At 39.0% G+C, this 20,436-nt stretch overlaps 2 protein-coding genes across 2 annotated transcripts in view; both read right to left on the bottom strand.

Annotated features, from left to right (window-relative positions):
* The window catches only part of MTR (5-methyltetrahydrofolate-homocysteine methyltransferase), a 60,421-nt gene extending 50,453 nt beyond the window's left edge, over positions 1-9,968 (bottom strand). Inside the window, exon 1 of the mRNA XM_038177013.2 lies at positions 1,411-9,968. The gene's annotated coding sequence lies outside the window, so the exon portion shown is untranslated. The remainder of the gene's footprint in view (positions 1-1,410) is intronic.
* Positions 9,969-11,072: 1,104 nt separating this feature from the next.
* Positions 11,073-20,436, bottom strand: part of ACTN2 (actinin alpha 2) — a 67,214-nt gene continuing 57,850 nt past the window's right edge. Inside the window, exons 19-21 of the mRNA XM_005023594.6 lie at positions 14,030-14,095; positions 12,886-13,044; positions 11,073-11,488 (exon numbers count right to left, since the gene is read on the bottom strand). Coding sequence (XP_005023651.1) covers positions 11,330-11,488; positions 12,886-13,044; positions 14,030-14,095 — 384 coding nt within the window. The 3' untranslated portion in view covers positions 11,073-11,329. The remainder of the gene's footprint in view (positions 11,489-12,885; positions 13,045-14,029; positions 14,096-20,436) is intronic.

Raw genomic sequence — 20,436 nt, 5'->3', positions numbered from 1 at the left:
CATTTGAGCATGTATTTTAGATACCTCTATAATATTCATTAAAAAATATGCCTTTCATTCCTACATTATCTGCCTTTATTCCTATGACCTGTAGCTCCAATGAGCTATTCACATAATTAATTCTCATTTTAAAAAGTGGGATTATTTCTGTTAATAAAGAACAGTCATGCTTCACAGGATTATATCCAAGTGAAGCATTCAAACCAACATACAGAATTCAGAAAGCAAAACACGCTTAATCTGATTTCAGAGCACAGCTCTTGGCACTCTGTTCTGTAAAGTTACTTAAGACTTTTGCTATTTTGCTGCTGCTGGATTCGTGCCCTATTTTGGATGACTAAGTTACACTAGAGTTGTTTTTTATTTTTGGAATCTCCTCTGTGCTCAATAATTACAATTTCAATTTAATAATTAATTTCCTAGTCCCCACAACTTAGTGACTTTAGTGGCCCAAATAGAAATGATTTGCTGCATTTAGGTTAAGTTCTGATGTTAACATTCCTACTGCAAGATCAAAATATTACCAGAAATGAAAAGAAAGCCGATTGTTTCAAGACCAATTCTGTGCACACTACAAATGCCTATTAAATTTACACAGTTCAGAGGAATATCAACACATTTGTTCTGCTTACCATAGGACAGATTTTGGACTTCACTACTTTAAGAAAAGCACAAAGTCTCTATCACTCTGAAGACACTAGCATTCTGAATTGAATTGAATATAATCTTTTACATCTCTTTACAGAATCTGAGTTGATCAGGATGTATATAAATGCCTAAAAGGGCTGAAATGGAGGCATGAAGAGGACTGGGAGTTTAATAGGGGTGTAGCCTTACAGATTTTCCATGCTGCTGCGCAAAGCTGTGTTGACTGCTTTCAACTTGGTACAGGTTTCATATGATTATGAAATTTCGCAGCTATCTTAAAAGCTTCAGTATGCACCTTTCAGACATCCACATCAGGTCAATAGAAGAGAGAGACAGAACCACTGCAGGCTTACCAGCTGCCTCTTGCCAGCATGAAGGATGGGGGGAAAGGGCCAGCATGTACTTCGGGTCACATGCAACTAGATGCGTCACCTGCTGATCATTGAGCTTGGAGAGTTAGAAAGCATTTTGCTGTGGATGAGTGTGAGATTCTCAGCTTCTTTTTCCCCATTAGCATGGCCTGGTGAAGTCAGAACTGCACTGGCCCTGCCCAGTGCAGGATGAGACTTGCCCTGGATCGTTCTGGGCTGCTTATGGAAATGGGTTTCTGAAGGTAACTGCTGTTCCCTTACTTCCTAACAGAGCTTCCTCCCAACATTGCCAGACACCCTCAAACTACATGGCTAGCACAAGCCATTTATGAAGCCTTCCACTGAACAGACAGAGAGTATCTCAGGAGCCAGTCTGGGCTGCAGGACTCACCCTGTGAAGGGGAACTTCAAGGTCTTGGCGCCAGGGTAGGTTCAGCTGTAGACAGAAGCTGCAGTCACAGTTGCGGGTGGCAGCCAGCAGAGGTTAACTAAAGCCCTGTGTGCTCCAATGTCCAGTTAGCATCATGTCCGAGGGAGCAGGCACTCGCTGTGCTGCTTCCCTGTGCTGCACTGAAGTGATCACAGAAAATGGAGCAGGTTACAAGGGTTAATTGCTGAGCAGATGCAGGCTGTCAGGTAGCTCTGTGACAAGGTGCATGAGTAGAAAGCAAGTGAGTGTCAGGGAACAGGCAAGCAGGCTGCTCTGTCAGGGGAGGCAAGCCAGGAGCCAAGGGTGAGGGCAAGGCAAGCAGGAGCTGTAACCTCACAGGCAAGGACAAGGTCCTGCAGTACCCAAACAAAAAAGAAGCAGGTCCAGTGACCCTAGCAGGTTCAGCCAACAATCCAGTGAGCACGAGAGTGCCAGTCTGTAGTCATGAGACAGGGCCGAGGTCAAGCCAGGAAGTCTCAAAGACAAACAAGACACTGCATACACACAACATGGCTTAAGCAAGGAGCAAGGATGAGGACCTGAGCTTAAATACATGTCCAGGGCATGCATTTACCTCCAGCAGGCAGGAGGTAGAAGCCTGAGGTGTGGCTGTTCAGGGCAGCTGGAGCCTGCTAGTGTATTTAGGGCCAAACAGACTAGCATGGACATAGAGGCCCAAGCACTTGAGGGGGGCTAAGCACAAGCCCCAGGTGTACTCTGCTGCCTGTGCACCATAGATGGGATCACACTCAACCTGACAAGCGTGGTAGTTTGTGTTCAACAGCTTGAGATCATTGAAAATGCTTCTAATAAGGGGGACTGTGGGAAAGTTTGGCCACGTAGGAAAGACAACATGGGAAAGTTTGGCCGCATAGGAATGACAATGGAACAATAATAGCCAAGTAATGCGGCCACATGCATTCTGCACTGGTAGAGCAGACAAAGCACGGTGGGGCAGAAAGAAGGGACATCTGCATGCCATAAAAGATATGAGTGGCATTACAGAGCATTAGGAAGTGCTCCCAGCTCTCGGTCATGGCTCCATTTGAGTGAGAGCACAGCCTCTATTAATGTAGTTTTCTTTCATTGAACATCAAGCTTTTAAATATTTTCTGCAAGGGAATCCTGTGTAAAATACTTAGAAAGACCAGTGCCCTACTTGGCTTCCTCTGACTTAGGCAGACAAACAATCCTGCATGTTATCAACTGTTAAAAAAAGCACGTTTGTAGTCAATTCTCTTTAAAGGACTTTGAAACTGCACAGTTTATTCAATTGTTTTGAAGTCTAATTTGTTAGGTTTCAACATTTTATCCCTTTGTGAAAACTGCTTATGATCACAGACATAACAGTGACATTTGCTTTACCCTTTCTACAGGGGATCAGGATATCCTCTTACATCAAGGTGGTTTGATGCAATGCTATCCCCGTTCATCCCATGTGTTCAATTAACTCTAGGTAGGAGAGCAGAAACAGAGAGGAGAGCAGGAAGCTCATGAGGTCAGGATCAGGAAGATGAGTGACAAGGATTTGAGTCCCAGACATGAGCTAGAAAACAAGTTTAAGAAACCAGTTCTAGAAATATGAACCATTCTAAAGAACTGCTTTTGCTGGAAATACTAACAATGAATAAATATATATTTTAAAAATCAAAATCATAAATGAAAGAAATGAAGGAATACTCACTGGTAACATTTGTTCTAAATTGAATCCAAGCTTCAAAAATTAAATTGGGAGAAACAAGAAGCCTCTTGCATCTGCAAGCAGTAACCACAGCATGAACAAGTGACACTGACAGGGAACACTGCTCTAGGGCAAGACCTTCCTTTGTTATTTGATTGGTGATATGAATTTACATTAAAACAGGTGTGAGGGAGCAGCCAAGCACATACACTTGTCACCCTAAAGGCCTAATATTTACACCCGGTGGTTACGTACACCAGTCAGGTCTTGTTCTCTGGCTAGTTTTCCATGTGGCTGTAAAAGTTTTTTTTCTGTGGCCTGTGGTCTACAATAATTGCCTTTGATTTTTTTTTTCTTGACATCTCTTTTTGTCTGGTAAAACTAGAAGATTTACTTATGCATTTTAACACTTGAAAAGACTGCAATGTATTAAGCAGCCTAAGATCCCCTGACAACTCCTCATAAGTCTCTGTTAGCACTGTGACATCCCATCTAGCATTTCCTTTGTACATTTCCTGACTGTTCTTTAAAATAGGAGCAGTCTTTATACACTGTACAGCACCCCGTGTAATAGAGTTGCTGTTGATGACTTGAGCTCCTAAGTACCATCAGAGGACTACAAGAGAAAGTAGATCTGAGACTGCCCACAGTCTCACTGGGTTTTCTAGCACATGAAAATATTTTGTATTTCCCTCCCCTTCTCCCTTCTGTATGCACTTCTACTTGTATGCAGGCAAGTATATTGGGAGCATGTAGAGCCATCAGCAAGGTATAAGGAGGGTACAAACTGGCAGGTAGCATGAATCAGGCTCAATTCTCCTCCCCCCCTCTTTGCTGTGGAGAGCTAAACTACCTGCAAGCACCTGGATTTTGGTGTCAGAAAGTGCTGGTGGAATAGTTTCTGGCTTATGTCTTCATTTTCCACACGGTGCACTGATGTCTTTCCATCTATAGCTGGTGGCTGGCGAGGCATACTGACATTCCTGGCCAATGAAGGGTGTAATTTAGAGAGTACAGCAGTAGCAGATAAACCTAAGGATACTTTATAAAACCAAAGGGAATATTACCTCATTTATTGCCTTGGAACAAAACAAGAATGGCTGTGTTCTGATCAAGTAGAAATAAAGTGCCTCCCTTCAAAATCAGATTCAAGGAAACCTTGAGATCATTAAACTAGATTTAAGTTAATGTCTCCAGTCAGGAACATTTAAGCTCTAAAGGACAGCTGTTGGAAGTGGGGAAAGGGTGTTCAGAAAAAGTCTGGTGGCTGGGTTAGAAAGGAAAGCTCTCTGCAAATAGACAGTAAAAGCTTGCAGGAAGAATGATGCCTTTTCAGAAAAGGCAAACAACTGGCCTCTGATAAGGACAATCCTGTCTGTAGAGTAACACAGCAGTTAAATGCCACCATATAGAAAGTGGAAATTACTCTGAGTTAGGTGTTGACGTGAGGAGCTATTCAAAAGGATGCTGGCAAAATATTTATTCCTCTATAGCTATCCCAGTCAATTGTCCTCTGCAAATAGACACTGGGCCATCCATGTTCTTGCTCTGGCTTGGAGAAGCAATGTTTCTTATGAAAAGTCCAAGCTCCCAAATAAGAAGAGCCAAAGGGCAGTCAGCTGGGATCAGTCATAAAGGAATGTTTTTAGTTGTTCTTCCTGAAATAAAATGAGAAAGCAAGTTTCTTATTATTGATGGAAGAAAATGTCTGACATAAGCATAATCAATATATTTAATTTGGAGTGTTCACAAGGCCAGTGGGAGTGGATGACAGAAATGTAGATCGTTATGGGGAAGAATGAAAACTATAAAAAATGTTTTTTCATTAATTTCTTTTTACATTTGTGTTTTCCACAAGTATAAGTTTAACTTCTTACAAATGCATGTGCAACTATATTCAAATGAAAAATGGGAAAAAAAAAAAAAGAAATATAACACATGCTAAATAACATAACAATACCTGTATATTTATATATACATACATATATATATATATAACTATTAATGTTTCAGCCACGTCTTCCACAAGTCACTTCAGATAATTACACAGTTTTTGTTTCCAAGAGGCTGGACTGTTTTCTGGCCTTTACAGGTGCTCTCCAGCTTGCTGTGGAAATTAGGCTTTGTCACTTTCAGTTAGCAAATAACAAAGCTAAAAGTTATAACTGCCATGGACTGTTGTCTCTAGAAGATGAACAACCAACAGCAAGACTGTTATGCAACATGCTGCATGATATTAAATTCTGTATCTTTGGTTTAATCACAGTGTTAGTAGATAGGACCTCAGGCATTTCATGTCTGACAGCACTGTGTGTGTTACACCTACTCATGATGGTCACGCAGGCATACACCAGTCACCATGGGGTGTCTGGTTTTCAGTTAAATAATCAGGCTTGACTGGGCTAGGTTTCTGTGTTTTTTGATGGTGATGGTGGTGGGTTTTATCTCACAGGAGATAGGATTTCCTCTCTCTTGGATTATGTGAAGAAAACAGGATTATAAATTCTGACAGCGTAAATGTAATGAGATAAGTGAAAGCAAAGACTTTGAGGAAGAGTTTGTAAAAGATAAAAGCACAAACAGTAAACCTTTACTCCTTTTTTTTTTTTTTTCTAAAGAAACATATCCAATAGCCTGCTGAGAATTTATAGGAATAGCAGGTCCTCCTGAGAGAAAATATAGAAGAGTTCTCAGAGAAGATACTACTATAGCAGAAAACCAGAATAAATCTTTCCCATCAGTGTGTACTGTTCCACAAGTTCCTGACCCACAAATTACTGCTGGGAGAGTGCTCTGGGCACACATGGCACTGGGTTGCCTTGCTTCTACACACTTCCATTGTGCCTGCTATCAGTAACTGATGGAGCCAGGATAATAGTCTGAACAAGCTGTTTGATACAGTCATGCTATGTTTGATTGGTTTGGGTTTGGTTGGTTTTTAATGGTATTAATTTGACCTGCCTATATTAATGGCTAAGTTCCAGCCAAGGCAAGACTTGCTGGCAATTTATGCAAACATTTTTTTCCTGTGTTGTTGCCAGCAGACTAGCGAAAACCTGAGAGAGAACACCCTGAGTGTGGTGCCACTAGAGTTCCTCTATACCTGAGCTCCTGACACAAGGAGCATTTACTCAGTTTGAAGGCTGAAGCTAGGGAAAGCACATTTGAGAACCACTCCTCCTGAGGAAAGCACTTGAGAGCATCTTTCAATTTAAGCATTAAAAGATATCTTGTTGGGAAGAAAGTTTCCATGAATTGGGGCCAGATAGAACAGCCAGGTTTTTAAAACAAAACAGAGAAGAGTAAGCAGATGAGGGATGGAGGGGTGTTAAAATAGCCTCAGGACAGTCATCCAATATATTTCATTTCCAAGTAATTGAAGTAATACACCAATAATCAAGTTTGTGCAACACACTATTACAGATGCTAATGAAATTTCCAAAAGCCTAGCAAATTGGCAATTTATTTTGAAGATTGGAATATGAAATCCTAGTCAAGCTCACATGTGGAAATGACTGGACTTGTCTGTTAATGTAGTTATCCTGCTTTATGAGGGAAATGAGTGGTATTCCTAGTACTGTATCAATATTTGCTGTGTACACATAAACATTCATTTGTTGGAATAATAAAGAACTTCTAGTGAAAGCATGTGGTTGGGTCCCTAATTCCACAGGACTACAATCACTTCAAGATAATGTAAATACAGACTGCTGTTGGAAGGGATAATCTCTCCTTCTTAGTACACTGAATATATTCCTAGCCAGCACAGTAACCAGAACAGGGAACTGTTCTATTTATAAATAAATGGGATCATGGAAAAAGTGGAGATTGACTTGTCCTTTGTGGTGGCAGCCCACACCTTGGCTTAAAATTAGAAAGGAATCACATGTTTTAAAAAGAGAGAGCAAAATAAAATGAAATCCAGTTTAGGACAATCAGCTTTTCTATATTAAAATATTTGGTCTGAAACAAGTTGATTCCTATCAGAATATGCCAACAGCTGTCTGTGGCACAGACTTTATCCCGATGTAGCAGCTCCACAGATAAATTCCTTCATGAAACAGAAGGTAGACTGACACACAAGCAAGCAAGCGCACAGGTTGTTAAACATAAAACCTGGGGAAGAGGGCATGGGGAAGGAACAGATATTTCAGTTATTCTGAAACCTAGTGAATGTTTACAAAGAGAGAAACACCTTAGAGACCAGTAAGGTTAAAACAACACTAGCAATGGTCATACTGTAAAATTATAGGAGGTTTTGCATATTTGAGTATTTTTGGCATCTCAGGGGATATTTTTCTGTTTCTGAGTTTTTGGGGTGCTTTTTGTGCACTGTCCTGACATGTTCATACCACAACAGTGCTACCTCCTCTGGCACTCTCTCCAGAAGTAGCCAATGGGAAGATTTTTCATATATAAAATCCGACAAAATACAATTATCCAGACTGCTTAGTTTTCCCTGGTTAGAAATATGTTCATCAGGAATTGAAAGCCAAGGCATATTGTACTGAACTTTTACTGTGACAAACTTACAGCTGCTTCAAAGTCATTTTCTATTAGAACACAACCTGAGAGCCAGATCTTTTATTTAATCATTCTTACTTTGTGCTTAAGATATGGAAATGATACACATGCCTTCTTGTCTGACTGAGCTCATCCTTATTTCTAAGTATTTGTCATACAGATGATTCCCAGCATTCAGTGTCTATATTGAACCTTCATTGACTTTGTTCCTTACTTCTTTTGAAGAATGACCTCAGGTGTGTTCCTGTCTTCAAAGTCTAGAACTCCATCCTGCACCAAGATGTACAGTCCCACTGAAGAAGATGAGGATTTGGATTTGGCAAAGTTAAGCCATGAATGTTCTTCAAAGCAGTGTCACCTGATAGCTAAGTAATTAGCTCTCATCTAAGTATTACTGGAGATGTTTGTAAAAGCACAGCAAAAAATGCTGACACCACTATCATTGTTGGAGGCATGCTCGTAAGGCACTGTTCATGTACTAGCAACTATCAAGCATCTACTGCCTTACAGAATTACTCCAAACTACAAGTCATTTAAGCTGAACAAACAAACAAACAAACAAAAAAAAACCACCTGTGCTTACCATCCAAATCCAACTGCTAATATAAAGCATTTTCCTCCTTTGTCAAGAACGCTGCTGTTTCGGATAACTTCTACAGACACCAGGAACAACCTGAATGAAAGAGTATGGCCTTCTCCAAGAATGGAGTATGTTCTGATGGAAATACAAGCCACTAGCTGCTGCTCTCATTTAAGCCTTTTGTGGCCAGGAGGTAAGAAATAAACTTCTGGAAACTCTATTTATGAAGAAAGAAGGTATGAAGATAGCACAGAGCTGACAACACTGTTCTCAACCTGCATCAGCATCTTTGTGAAGAACAGAAAAACTGACTGAAGATGATCACTGGAAAATCAAGATAATTCTGGCAGGAAGATATTCAAAAATCTGTTGTATCTATCTTAAGTCACACAAGACTTCAGTTTTACAGTCATTAAAGCAACTTAAAACCTTATTTTCTTTCTGAATTTTACCTTAGCCTATAACCTTCATTCACATGATTGTCAAAATAATGCTGTACCTTCTCCTACTGAACCTTGATCTGACGCCCATGACTGGTGTATTCATTACCTTGGGCCCAATTACTACATGTTGTCATAAAAAAACTAGTTTGCTGCCAGAATGGAGTAGACAGAAAACATAATTGAAACCACTGATTTCCAATGTTAACAGACTGGTTATACAGACAAAATGCAAGTGCCAGTTACTAAAAATTGAGCCTTAGAGGAAAATGAAATGTCTCTAGCATGCCCATTGCCCTACAATTTGATCACAGAATATTTTAAGGACCTTTAAACACTGCTTCAGGATAAAATAACGCAGTTTATTTATTTATCTAGTTACCCTAGAAATAGGTGATGCTGGCAGAAAGAACTTGATGATTGTTTTTTGGTTTTATTTTTACATGAAATAAATTAATAAATATGGAATAACATTTTAGGCAAGTACGGATGGATAATTAATCCTTTCAGATGTCTGCCACTGGTTTTGTTTTTGCTCTAGAAATTAGAAACCTGATATGGGAATGGAAAAAGTACTTTACAGAAGTCTTCTTCTCATGGTGCTAAGAACATTATCTCTCACCCACTTTGATCAACAGAACATTTAGCTAAAGGATGAGTTTCAAAGTCTTTTTTATATTATCAGAAATAGGAAGGATATCACAATCAGACTCCTACCAGTAAAATTTAGCAGTTAGAGAGCATAAATGGCACCCAAAAGGATTGTGAAATGTAAACTGTCTTTGTGCCAATTTTTAGCATAATCTCGCCTGTAGCACTGAGATTTTGCTTTTGTGCTCTGCTTTCAAGTTCAGTGTCTTTCTTCTGGTTGCATTAAACTGTAACAATGAGAGATATAGAGATTTATTTAATAGGATTCAGCCTGCCCAGCAGTCATTTGGCTGGAAGTGAAATTGGTACACAAGGTGGAGGAGGAGAGTTATTTGTTGCCCATCTCCTCTGGGATTGTTTTGAAATTGCTCACACCACACGCACCTCACCTTGCAGGAAGCAAAGACCAATGAAAGCGTTATTGTGTACTTAACACCTGCTTTTTTGTGTAAGAGGAAAAAGAGAGATACAGAAAGGTTAAGGCCAACATTTTCAAAAGTATTAGTGTCCACATCTCATTGAAAACAATCTAAACTAAGAGTCTGATACGCTCTGGGCATGTGCCAGGTGACTCAAGTGGAAACACTGTCCCATTCACTCTGAGCTCCATGTCGCTTCATGAGGCTATACCTGCCCCTCCAGCACATAGCACCTGTTGTTCATGCAAACATAATGTACAGAAATGCATGACATTTTTTGAACTTTCCATAGACAAACCTCCTTTAATGTTCAGATATATTTCAAATTCTTAGAGGGAAACACTAGATGATTGTCAATGACAGAAGTCTCATAAGATTTTGAAAAGCAGACTTTATTTAATAGGCACATCGTTGCTTTAATAGCACTGGGCTGCAGAGCTCACTTCACCATTTGTAAATGGTTTTCTTTGATTACATTGCATTTCCTCAGTGACAGTAGGCTCAAGTAAAAAAGTTACTGCTTTTTTATTTTATTTCTCAAGATGGAAAAAAAAAAAACAGTAGAACAAACAGTTCCCAGACCAATACAGACCAAACTGCCTGTGAACCAGCAGAAGTCAAGACAAATTGTAATTTGAGCACGGAACAGTTAAAGCTGCAAGACAACCATGCTACATTTGCTCAGATAGGATTTTGCATTATTCAGGATGGAGATGAATGTTGCCCACTAATGTAACAAGGGACTGGCTTTCTTATACTGAGAAACAAACATTGTCCAACACAGACAAGAAAGAGGGTTTCAAAACAAAACAGTTCACATAAAATTAGCTTCCTTGTTATTTCTGATTATAAAAGTTGTACTCCCTCATCTGTAAAAGTTAAAGGCTTAAAAGTACTGCTAACATAACTCTAAACCTGCAATTTAATCAGCTTTTCAGCTTTTTTTCCCCTACATTACAATTCTTTGTGATATTGGAAAACCATCTCTAAGAGACAAAGGCATAGCATTCTGGATTGTTTTAGTAATTAAGTAGTTTACTTCTTTGATATATTTCTTCCCTGAAAAACTTCATTTTAATATGTTATTAAATTTCACCAGCAGAAGCATATAAAATCAGAAATCATAACAGGAAAATAGCATTGCTCTATGAAAGAAAAAAGCATGACTTTAACATAGTTTTATGAACATCGTAAAAGAAGCACAAAGGGCATTGAAACATTCTGAAAATGGAGAAATATTTTGTGAGTCTAAATAATTGGAAGTTTCAATGTTCTTAGGCCTTACATTCTATCTTCTTAAGGGATATTTCCAAAGTCAGTATCTTGCCTTTTTTTTTTTTTTTTTTTTTTTTAATATTTTCTAGCATTGTATAGGACAGACAACCTAAAACCAACAATGCAGTAATCTAGCGTGCTGCACACATTAATATACACTAGTTGCTTTAGTAATAGCACTTTACACTGAAGATACCTACTGCATTTGTAAAACTCATTTTTAAATCAGCTTGTCAAACCTTTTAAGAAGCAATCTGGGCAATCAGGTGGGTATTTTTTGTGTTTACTATGAATACAGCCAATTACAGAATCAGAGGTCACTCTCTCCATACAGTGCTGATGAAAATGAGGTGTAATCCAGAGCCCCAGGAACAGAACCTGGGCCAGTGTATGGAGGCATTCTCTTGATGCAGTACTGAGCCTGCTCAGGAGGCAGCTCTCGACGTAACTCATCTGCGAGGATGTAAGGCTGTGAGGGGGGAAACGATTGACAAATTCAGTATGTATTCTTCAAAGACATAAAATACATTCATTTTCTGTAACTGCAGCTAATACACTTGGATGTCCTGCTCATTTTCCTGAAAACAAATGTTCCCCTTGATAAACTCGACCCTTAATAATGAAGGAGATAATCCTACACCAACAAACTGATTAGGTTAAAATTCAGTCTCAGGATATGTACCTGTGCGTGTTAGTGACTGATCACTGTGCAGCAGTGGGTAGACGGCTACTGCTACAGGAGTTCATCCATGGGTAGCTAGTTCAATATCCCTAGAGTGCCTTACTGCCCCTCCTGCAGTGACAGGGCAGACACACTGTCAGCTAGATCCTGGTAGCTTCAGCATCCTAATATATTTATAATGAAAGATGCACTATTGCTATTAATGGCTTGCATTTGTGATATGAAGAATACACTCTGAAAACACTAATAGACTTGGCATTGTTTAAAATAGCAACATAAAGAAAATTGTATTTTCCTGAGACCTTGGCTTTCATCTTCCACATGAATTCCTACTGAGAACACGTCTGGAATTCAAAATGAGGTCCACAGTAACTGTGATGACTACTGCAAACATGTCCTGAGTTCAGAATGTGGTCCTTAATAACTGAGATCACAAAATCAATACAAACAGTCAGAATGAGAAAATCAATAGAGCGAGCTTGGGCAAATAGACCCGTACTGCTGTGATCTCTTCTTTCTCAATAGCACAGGATTGGTTTCCTGGCAGATGAGGCCCTGACTCCTCCAGAGGCTACTGTGTTGCCATTGTCCTCCCTTTCGTCTTCTTAACACAGCTCACTCACCAGTGGATCTGGCTGTTGGGAGGAGACAATTCCAAACTCAGGAGCTTCCTCCATGTACCCGTGGAGGAACAGAGGAAGCTTCCTCCTAGGATGGGGCAATGCCACATTGCATCACCCTGTTGCATGAGATGTCAGGTCACGACCTGGCTCACAACTGGGTGTAAGCTTGTGCAATTGACCCAGGCTGTGTTCCAGAGGGCCAAATTCTGCACTGAAACATCCAGACAACATCATGAAAGGCAGAATGAGTTTCCCTTTAATGAAGGCTGCTGTGTGGAAACAGCTTGATGTACAATATATCCAATATATGGACAAACTGTTTGCCTAAGATTTCATTCTCTAAGATGTCTATTTTTGTTATCTCTGTGTGACAATACAAGCCTTGAATTCTGCACACATTTCAGCTAAGAGTGTTGGTTCCATACGAGAAAAAAGGCAAGTGCCTTCTCTGAACTCTTATGAACTCAAAACAAAGCTTCATAATTACTGAAAAGCTTGTATAAGACTTTCAGTAAACAGGAGAGCTATTTAATCCTTACAGCCAGCAGCACAATGACTGACCTTATCTGAAGCCAGGATTCTGAAGGAAGCTATCACTTGCTCAGCTGTGTCTGTATCTGCCGTTTCTCTGGTCATGAAGTCAATGAAGGACTGGAAAGTAACAGTTCCTTGTCCATTGGGGTCAACCAGAGACATGATCCGGGCAAACTCAGCTTCACCCTTTCAGAGAATTAAAAAATAATAAAAAAAAAAAAAAAAAAGAAAAAGGTCACTGTAATATCAGTCTCTGAAATCCCATGAAGCCCATGTCCGCATGCCCAGTAGGGACCAGTGGTCATAGTCTTTAAAGCATTTTACTGACTTAGGAACACAAATGTCATAGTCAGTGAAATATGGGATCTTAAATGACTACCTCTCTTTTGTAGAACAGCCATGGTGCCTCTGAAAAAGATATTCTTTGTCCTAAATACATAGCACATACCTTTAAATTAGCTTTCTGTAACTTCCCCCCTGTGCCATTCTCTCTCAGTGCCTGTTAACCTTGTTTTAACCCTTCATTTTTCACCACCTCCTAAAACAAATAATAACCCCCTGATAATTTAGGTAGTGCACAGGAACGTGGAAAAATACCCCAAGAAGGTACATGCAGACTCACTAAACAAAGAACTGAGGGAAACAATTCTAAAAATGTCATGCCAAATACAGGAGAGTTCAACTTTGGCTGATTTTTTTTTTCCCCCACTAAAAAGAATAAACTGGTACGTATGGATGAAGGGATTTTTTATTTTTATTTTTTTGAAAAATGAGGGAAAAGAGTGCAACACTGAAACCTAGTTCATGAGAATAATAAGAGTGAAAAACATCAAACTTGTCCTTCCTCATGTAGATAAAAAATTTGATTTTACATAGAAAAGAAAGAAAAAATAAAGATTTAATGACTGTTAAATTCAACTTTGAAAATTTCCTTATTATTCAAAGAGCAATACAGCTGACCATAGAATATGGTTCTCAAGTGTCTAGTTTTACTTTTAACTTCCTTTTTAACCATGTGAAAACACAGAAAAAGCAAACAAACAAGGAACTAATATCTCTAGTGTAAATTATATTATTAGTATTCTGCCAGTCTAAATAAGGTTTAGTGTTGCTGGGTTAATGTCACAAGCTGTAAGCAAAATCAATTGCCATTGTTTCGTAAAATTCATACCAAATCATAACCCATTGAAATCAGGCAAGCTCTGAAATCATCGTGGTCCATCAGTCCATTCTTCCTCTATTGACCAAAACAATGTAAGGAACATAGGAAGGAAAGGTGTGAAGCATCCAAGGTCATTTTCAGTGATGATGAGTATAGACCATTGGGAAATTGGATCCAGTGTATGAACAGTATTCATTGATATTGCCCAAGCAGATCACCAGAATCATCAGCAGTTTTAGAGGAGGAAGAAGTAGCTAACATATTACACACAGGAAACAGACATTTTCACCACAAGGTGAAAGGTCAGGGGAGAGAGAAGGGAGAGGACAAAAATACAGAGGAGACAACCAGAGAAGACAAAGAAAAGAGCAAGGAGAAAAGTTTGTTACTAAACTAGTCAAAATGAGGAGATGCACAAGCTGCCTCCCTGATACACAAAGTCTTTTCAATTTTCTGCAAAGGACAGTGTAGTGACTAGAAGCATAGTTAAAAACAGACAAAATAGAGTATCACTGACTATTTAAAACACTCCACCTCCAAGGTACATGATAAGAGCTGCCTGCTGATATATAGGAAATAAATACATGGATTTTCCGTCTTCCGACTATTCTTCAAGCTCTAGACTACAACAAAGAGATGAGCGCACTGACTTAAAGGACGGCACTTGCAAAACTTAGAAGAAAGTCACCGGAAGACCTTGTATAGAAGGAGGTTGCTTATTTTACAGGCAACCACATGTGTCATTCCTGGCTCAGAGGTGAATAAACAGTAAAAGGCATGACAGTAATAAGGTAAAGAAATTTGTCCTCTGTTTTGTGGTATAATACAGTGGCTGCGAGAAGACTGATCATTCTGAACAAGGAGAGAGCAGTAGAGAGCTTGTGTTGAGTCTGAGGAAAGGAAAATGAGAAGTCTGGGTGCAAGAAGCATAGAAGTTTCCCACAGTTGTCTCATCAAGTGAAAGAAGCAACCTGAAAAATCTTTGAAAAATGCACAGTCCAAGAACTGTGGTTCCAAGGTATGCTGAGAGTCCTTCTAATCCAGCTGCCTTCCCAGGGGCAGAATCTTTTTACAGCATTGTGCTGAATACACTGGTGTTTAACTCCACAATTGGTAATTATTATATTGGCCTATCTGAAAACAAAACAATATCAGTTTCCTCTACCTGCAGATCATTTCCAACCTGTCCTAGACTGATGAGGCAGGCTTTAAATTCATCAGAGTGTAGATTGCCAGATTCATCCTAGCATCCCATCAAGGTCATGCATTTGGAAGGTGAAAGGAAAAAGGAAGAAATCACAGATCAGGTTAGTTGGTTAGTAAAGAACATTCCACTCTTTTATGAATAACCATATGTTTATACAAATTCATGGAAACATAACGTCAACTTATTGCAATGAATTACCTAAAATGTGTACAACGTTTTTAGTTTCATGCTTTAGTTTTTCACTTGGTACAAGAGGTCCTTATTTCAACTACAGTGTTCACAAATCCCTCTACAGGCGCTTTTTAACATTTATGCTGATACGATGGTTTTTATTCTGTTGTACTACCATTTGCTATCTCCTTTTTATATTGCTGTACAACAGTGTATCCAAGATTCAGTAAACAGATCACTGAATCTGTGCAAACACTTTTTCCCTGCGCAATCACTGTTACTTCTCTCTTGATCTGATAATATTACGTAACAACTGAACATGTGTTTCAAATGAAAGAGAGAACTACAAAACAATTGACTTTTCCCTAGATCCAAAAGAAATTATACATCTTATTTTCTGTTCTTTAATGATCTGTACAGTATACAGATCTATATATAAAAATTAATATAACAAGTATAATTCTAGCTCCTAATTCCATCACCACAAATTCTGTCATTGCTTTGAACCAATTAATTTTTCTATTTTGCAGGTCAAGAAATTTACACTAATTCTTAAAAACAGACTGGTTCTTCTCTTCCTTGTTGCTCATACAAAATGTGCCCTATCTGCCATGTACTTCAGATTGAGTTACCATGTGTATAACTACAGAGATGTTCCCAAGCTGAAAAATTTTGCCTTTATTGATTTGACAGATTGACAGCTTGCAGAAGATCCAAGGTTTTCTGTCTGCTTTTTACAGGGAGCGGGTTTGCCTGGTGGATGAATAACTTACTTTTGAAAATTTCTGTGTAGTTATGCATAACTGAAATTTTAAGAGTTTTAACAAATGCACTGAGCCTATTTAACCAATGAATAGGATTAAGTGATGGTTAACTTCATGACACCATGCATTTTTGACATATCATGCTGTGATTATACTGACTCCCTCTACATCAATCCCCACCAGCTCCACGAAGGGAAGATGAAAAATAACAGTGAGAAGTCAGTGATGAGAGATAAAGCAAAGCTACACATTTGGAACAGCATTTAGTTGAAAGCCACAACCACAGTGATTTTTCTTTTAACATCTCTATTTTATGGGATGATTCGTGCTATAAAGCATTCAAAATGTCTTGTTTTATCATTTGCTGAAAATGTTAATCTATGCTGACTTGAAACTCTGCAAACCCATCCTGAGGACAGGCAATGGGAGCAAGTCACACCAGGAGTGAAGTCAGCTCATTTTATCTTCTTTCTAAAGCCATAGAAATTACTGCGTAACTACCAACAAAATAATATAAAAATGGGGACTAAGAGCCAACTCCTGTTCCTCTTCCTCTCCCTCCCCCCCCCCCCCCCCCCCGGATTTGGTAGGGGAATATTAGATATTTAAGTACACTGGGGGTGTTCACCATATGTGTAAGCATCCTAACCAGCCATACATGGCAGCTGTAGTCATGCAACAAGTAGAAGAGGGCAGCCAGGAGTGAAAGGGAGGCTAGCATATCTACCAAAGCAACCATTTTCTCCAGGAATGCGGTAGTTGCACTGAAGCTCACATACAGCATCTGCCTTTGGGATTCCCCAATAGAAGTAGTCATGCCATGTGCAGGCTCTCACTTTCTTGTAGCTAATTTGTTTTAATCTTTATCATCTACAGCATAAAAAATAAACATCTTTGCCAAATACTGGAGTTGCATCAGATACAACGATATTTTGCAATTAAGTCATAAATCAAATCCATGTAATGGCTTGCTCAATGGAAAATGGTTCTTTGCATTGTTTACACACCAGCACTGAAATTATTTTTTTTAAGCATATAAATAATTGGCTCATTTATCTTTTCCTACAGATATTAAGCAAAACACTGAAACCTTCATTATTAGTCTCCAGAAAACTTTTCCTTCCCCTATATGACTTTTATGTGGACTTATATAAAAAAGTGTGCTTCTGAGTCAAAGAAATACATTCTTAAATATGTGCCTTGGTTTCCTGAGTGCTAATTGACATGATCATAGGGTTCATTTACTAGGGTGCTGTTGTTTTTCTGTTAGTGAAATATATCGTGGCAGGATGCTCTTGTTCTGCATGCAAAGCTCCTTCTTAAAACCTGTAGTTTGCACAAAAATCAACAATAGCATACATTAACATCCAGTAGGATATCGCTTGCAAAGCAGCTGCAGATCTTTTATCCCATACTTCATGATCTTACTTAGAATGTACCAAATATACTGAATCTGAAAAAGGAATCTGTATGAAAAGATTTGAAAACCAGTGACTGGCAACATGTCTATGTCAATGTCCCAATTTGCCTGCATACCATAATGCAGCTATTCACCATTTTAAACACTTCTAAACTGCTATGATTCAGACATGGTGTCCCATTTTCTCTTTTTTCCTCTATGCAATCACAGTGAGGAAGGAAATATACCAGCTTTGCTAAAGATTTACATTTATACCTACAACTAGGCTGTGCCTTCAGGCATAGCCTCCAGCAAGGAATAGTGGGTAAGGAGCAACATCCTCAGGAATAATGTCTTGGGTACCAGCATGCATACATGTCTGTTGGGAAGAGAAGCCCCTAGTAGGCTGCCCCTTGCCCCAAAAGAAATAGTGTATTTACCACCTCCCTTTAACAAGGATGACTTGTAATGCTTTTTGTGTTAGCATGGATGTGCTGGTGGATGCACTGAAAGAAATGCAAACTCTTCCCGCCCTTGTAATTCTTATATGCACTTATATCCACTTACTCAGTGCAATTTGGGAGTCTGAGCCATGTAGCCTCAAACAAAAGCTTGGAAAGTACGGAATAGTTTTCTTTCAAATATTTAAGGTGGAGAAGCCATTTAAAATAATAACTTAGCTCTCTTTCAAAGACCTAACAATGGTAGAATTAAGCTTCATAATTGATTACAAACTATACTTTTATGTATGTGTGTTTATATATATATGTGAGTGTGTGTGTGAGTGTGTGTGTGTGTGTGTGTGTATACACACATGCAAATATATATTATTCCTGGAGTGGAAGAAAGTTGTTAGGTTTATGTGTACCAAGACACATTCTTTAAAACGGAGAAGGGAGCTACTCTGCACATTAGTACTCTACTGACATCCTCAACATACCCTAAGAGTTAAACATTAAGATGTTTCTTAAACTGAAGAAATACCACAGAAGTCAGAGCTATAGCAGGCATAAATGATTCTGTTGTGCTTATGCATTTAAAGCCTACTGGTCAAGGGCAGCATTAATTTTTCAAATCTTTTTTGGCTATTCATCACTGTGAATTGCAGACTAATTCTTCCAGTGTATTTTTTATACTATGTCAGGCATTCAGGAATGCTCCTATGAGCAACAGAATTATTACATATATTGCTAAATGATTTTTTCCTTCTTACATGAAGAAGTCAGTACTTTTATGTTAGTGCCTATGTTCAGATGATCCAGTTTCCTCTTCATTTCTATTTAAGATAATCAAGACCATAAAAGAATACATTACTGCCCTCTCTATCTAACTTTCAAATTTAGAGTCTTCATTATTTAGTGTAGCCAGAAGTATCCCTGAAGCACCCTGGGTTGTCTTTGTTCACTGATGCTAAACATTCAAGTGTGCAAGGACAGGGAAGATATAAAAATGAAAAACAAGCCTGCCTCTCTCAAACATTTTTGTTCAATGTCTCCTTCTAGTCTGTGTAGATCAAGTCACATCTGCCCTTTAAATTCCAGTGTAATTTAATCAGTATAAGCTTCTGTTTTATCAGTGTTTCTGCTATCTGTCCCCTGCAGAAAGCCTGGCTTGAGAGCTGAGTGGTTTTAGATCTTACTGTTTTCCTTTCTTAAACTTGCATTATGCTTCTAAGAATGTAATTGCTGTACTGTGACTATACTGAAGTCCTCCTGGACTGATTTCCTATCTCTGATGGAAGGAGTGTGCTAAAGGGGGTATTTGCAAAATTGTTTTTCTCTTAATGTGATCCTTCCAGGCCTATTTTTAAGGCCTTTGAATTATATCTGATATTGGGACAGGTAGGGTGTGCAGATAAACTTGCAGTCCAGGCCCAGGATGTTGAGGTCCTAGAAGCTACTGGAGAATCCATCTCCTTTCACTTCTGACTCAGCTGCAACAGAAGCAAGGGCAGAAGGAGCACTGCCTTATATACTGCATTATATACTATGCATTATATAGAAGGAGCACTCATTATAACCTAAAGAAGTGGGCAGACACGGGTAGGCAATGATCTAGGAGCTGAGAGGCCCTTCTGTGTTGTACGTTATTGTCATGGCCCATCTCCAGCCTGCCTGTGGCTATGTGACACACAGGCCCTTCCAATGCCTTTGCTCTATTGGACCCTTTGGTATCTCAAAGTCCGTCTATTTCTGCAAAGCCTGAAGATCCCTAACACTAGGGCTGGTTGCTGTAGGAATTAGTGTCTTCCTTCAAGACCTTCTGGGGCACCAAGAGATGCCAAGAGTGGCTCCTCATTGACTGAACCAGCCTTGCTGCCAGCATGGCAGACAACTTACCTATGAACTACAAAGATATAAGAATGCTAGAAATGGCTATCCAGCGTAACATATACTAGGATTCAGTCACCTCACTTCCTTATCTTTAGGAAGCTGTCGTATCTTAACTACTCTGAAATACTTCCATGTAATTTATCCAAGCCTAGATAAATTCACTTTTAATAGCTCTAACTGCTCAGTCATCTGCTCTTGTCCATTGGAAAAGCCATTTAGTATGCTACTTCCCAAGCCAAGGAAGTTCTCTCTGCTTCTGTAGTGGTATCTTCTGCTTCCTCAGCAAATACAAAAAGGAATTATGCTGCAGTAGAATAACATTATACGGAAAGTAACATTTTCCATAAAATCTCTTCCTGATTCCTGTGTAGCTAGCCTTTTCTATACTTGTGTGTTCCTTCAAAAAACAGAGGCTTGGGAATTCTGCTTTTCATCCTAAACAGTTAAGTATATTCTAAAGAATACTTAGCAAACTATAACTGTCAGCATCCAATACGCATGAAGTATAATTCCAGGTATGGGTAACCATTCTGGATACAGTT

Source organism: Anas platyrhynchos, chromosome 3 (assembly GCF_047663525.1).
Source record: "Anas platyrhynchos isolate ZD024472 breed Pekin duck chromosome 3, IASCAAS_PekinDuck_T2T, whole genome shotgun sequence".
In the NCBI taxonomy this organism is placed as follows: domain Eukaryota; kingdom Metazoa; phylum Chordata; class Aves; order Anseriformes; family Anatidae; genus Anas; species Anas platyrhynchos.
Note: the sequence above shows the minus strand (reverse complement) of the source record. Positions and strands in the feature narration are given on the sequence as shown.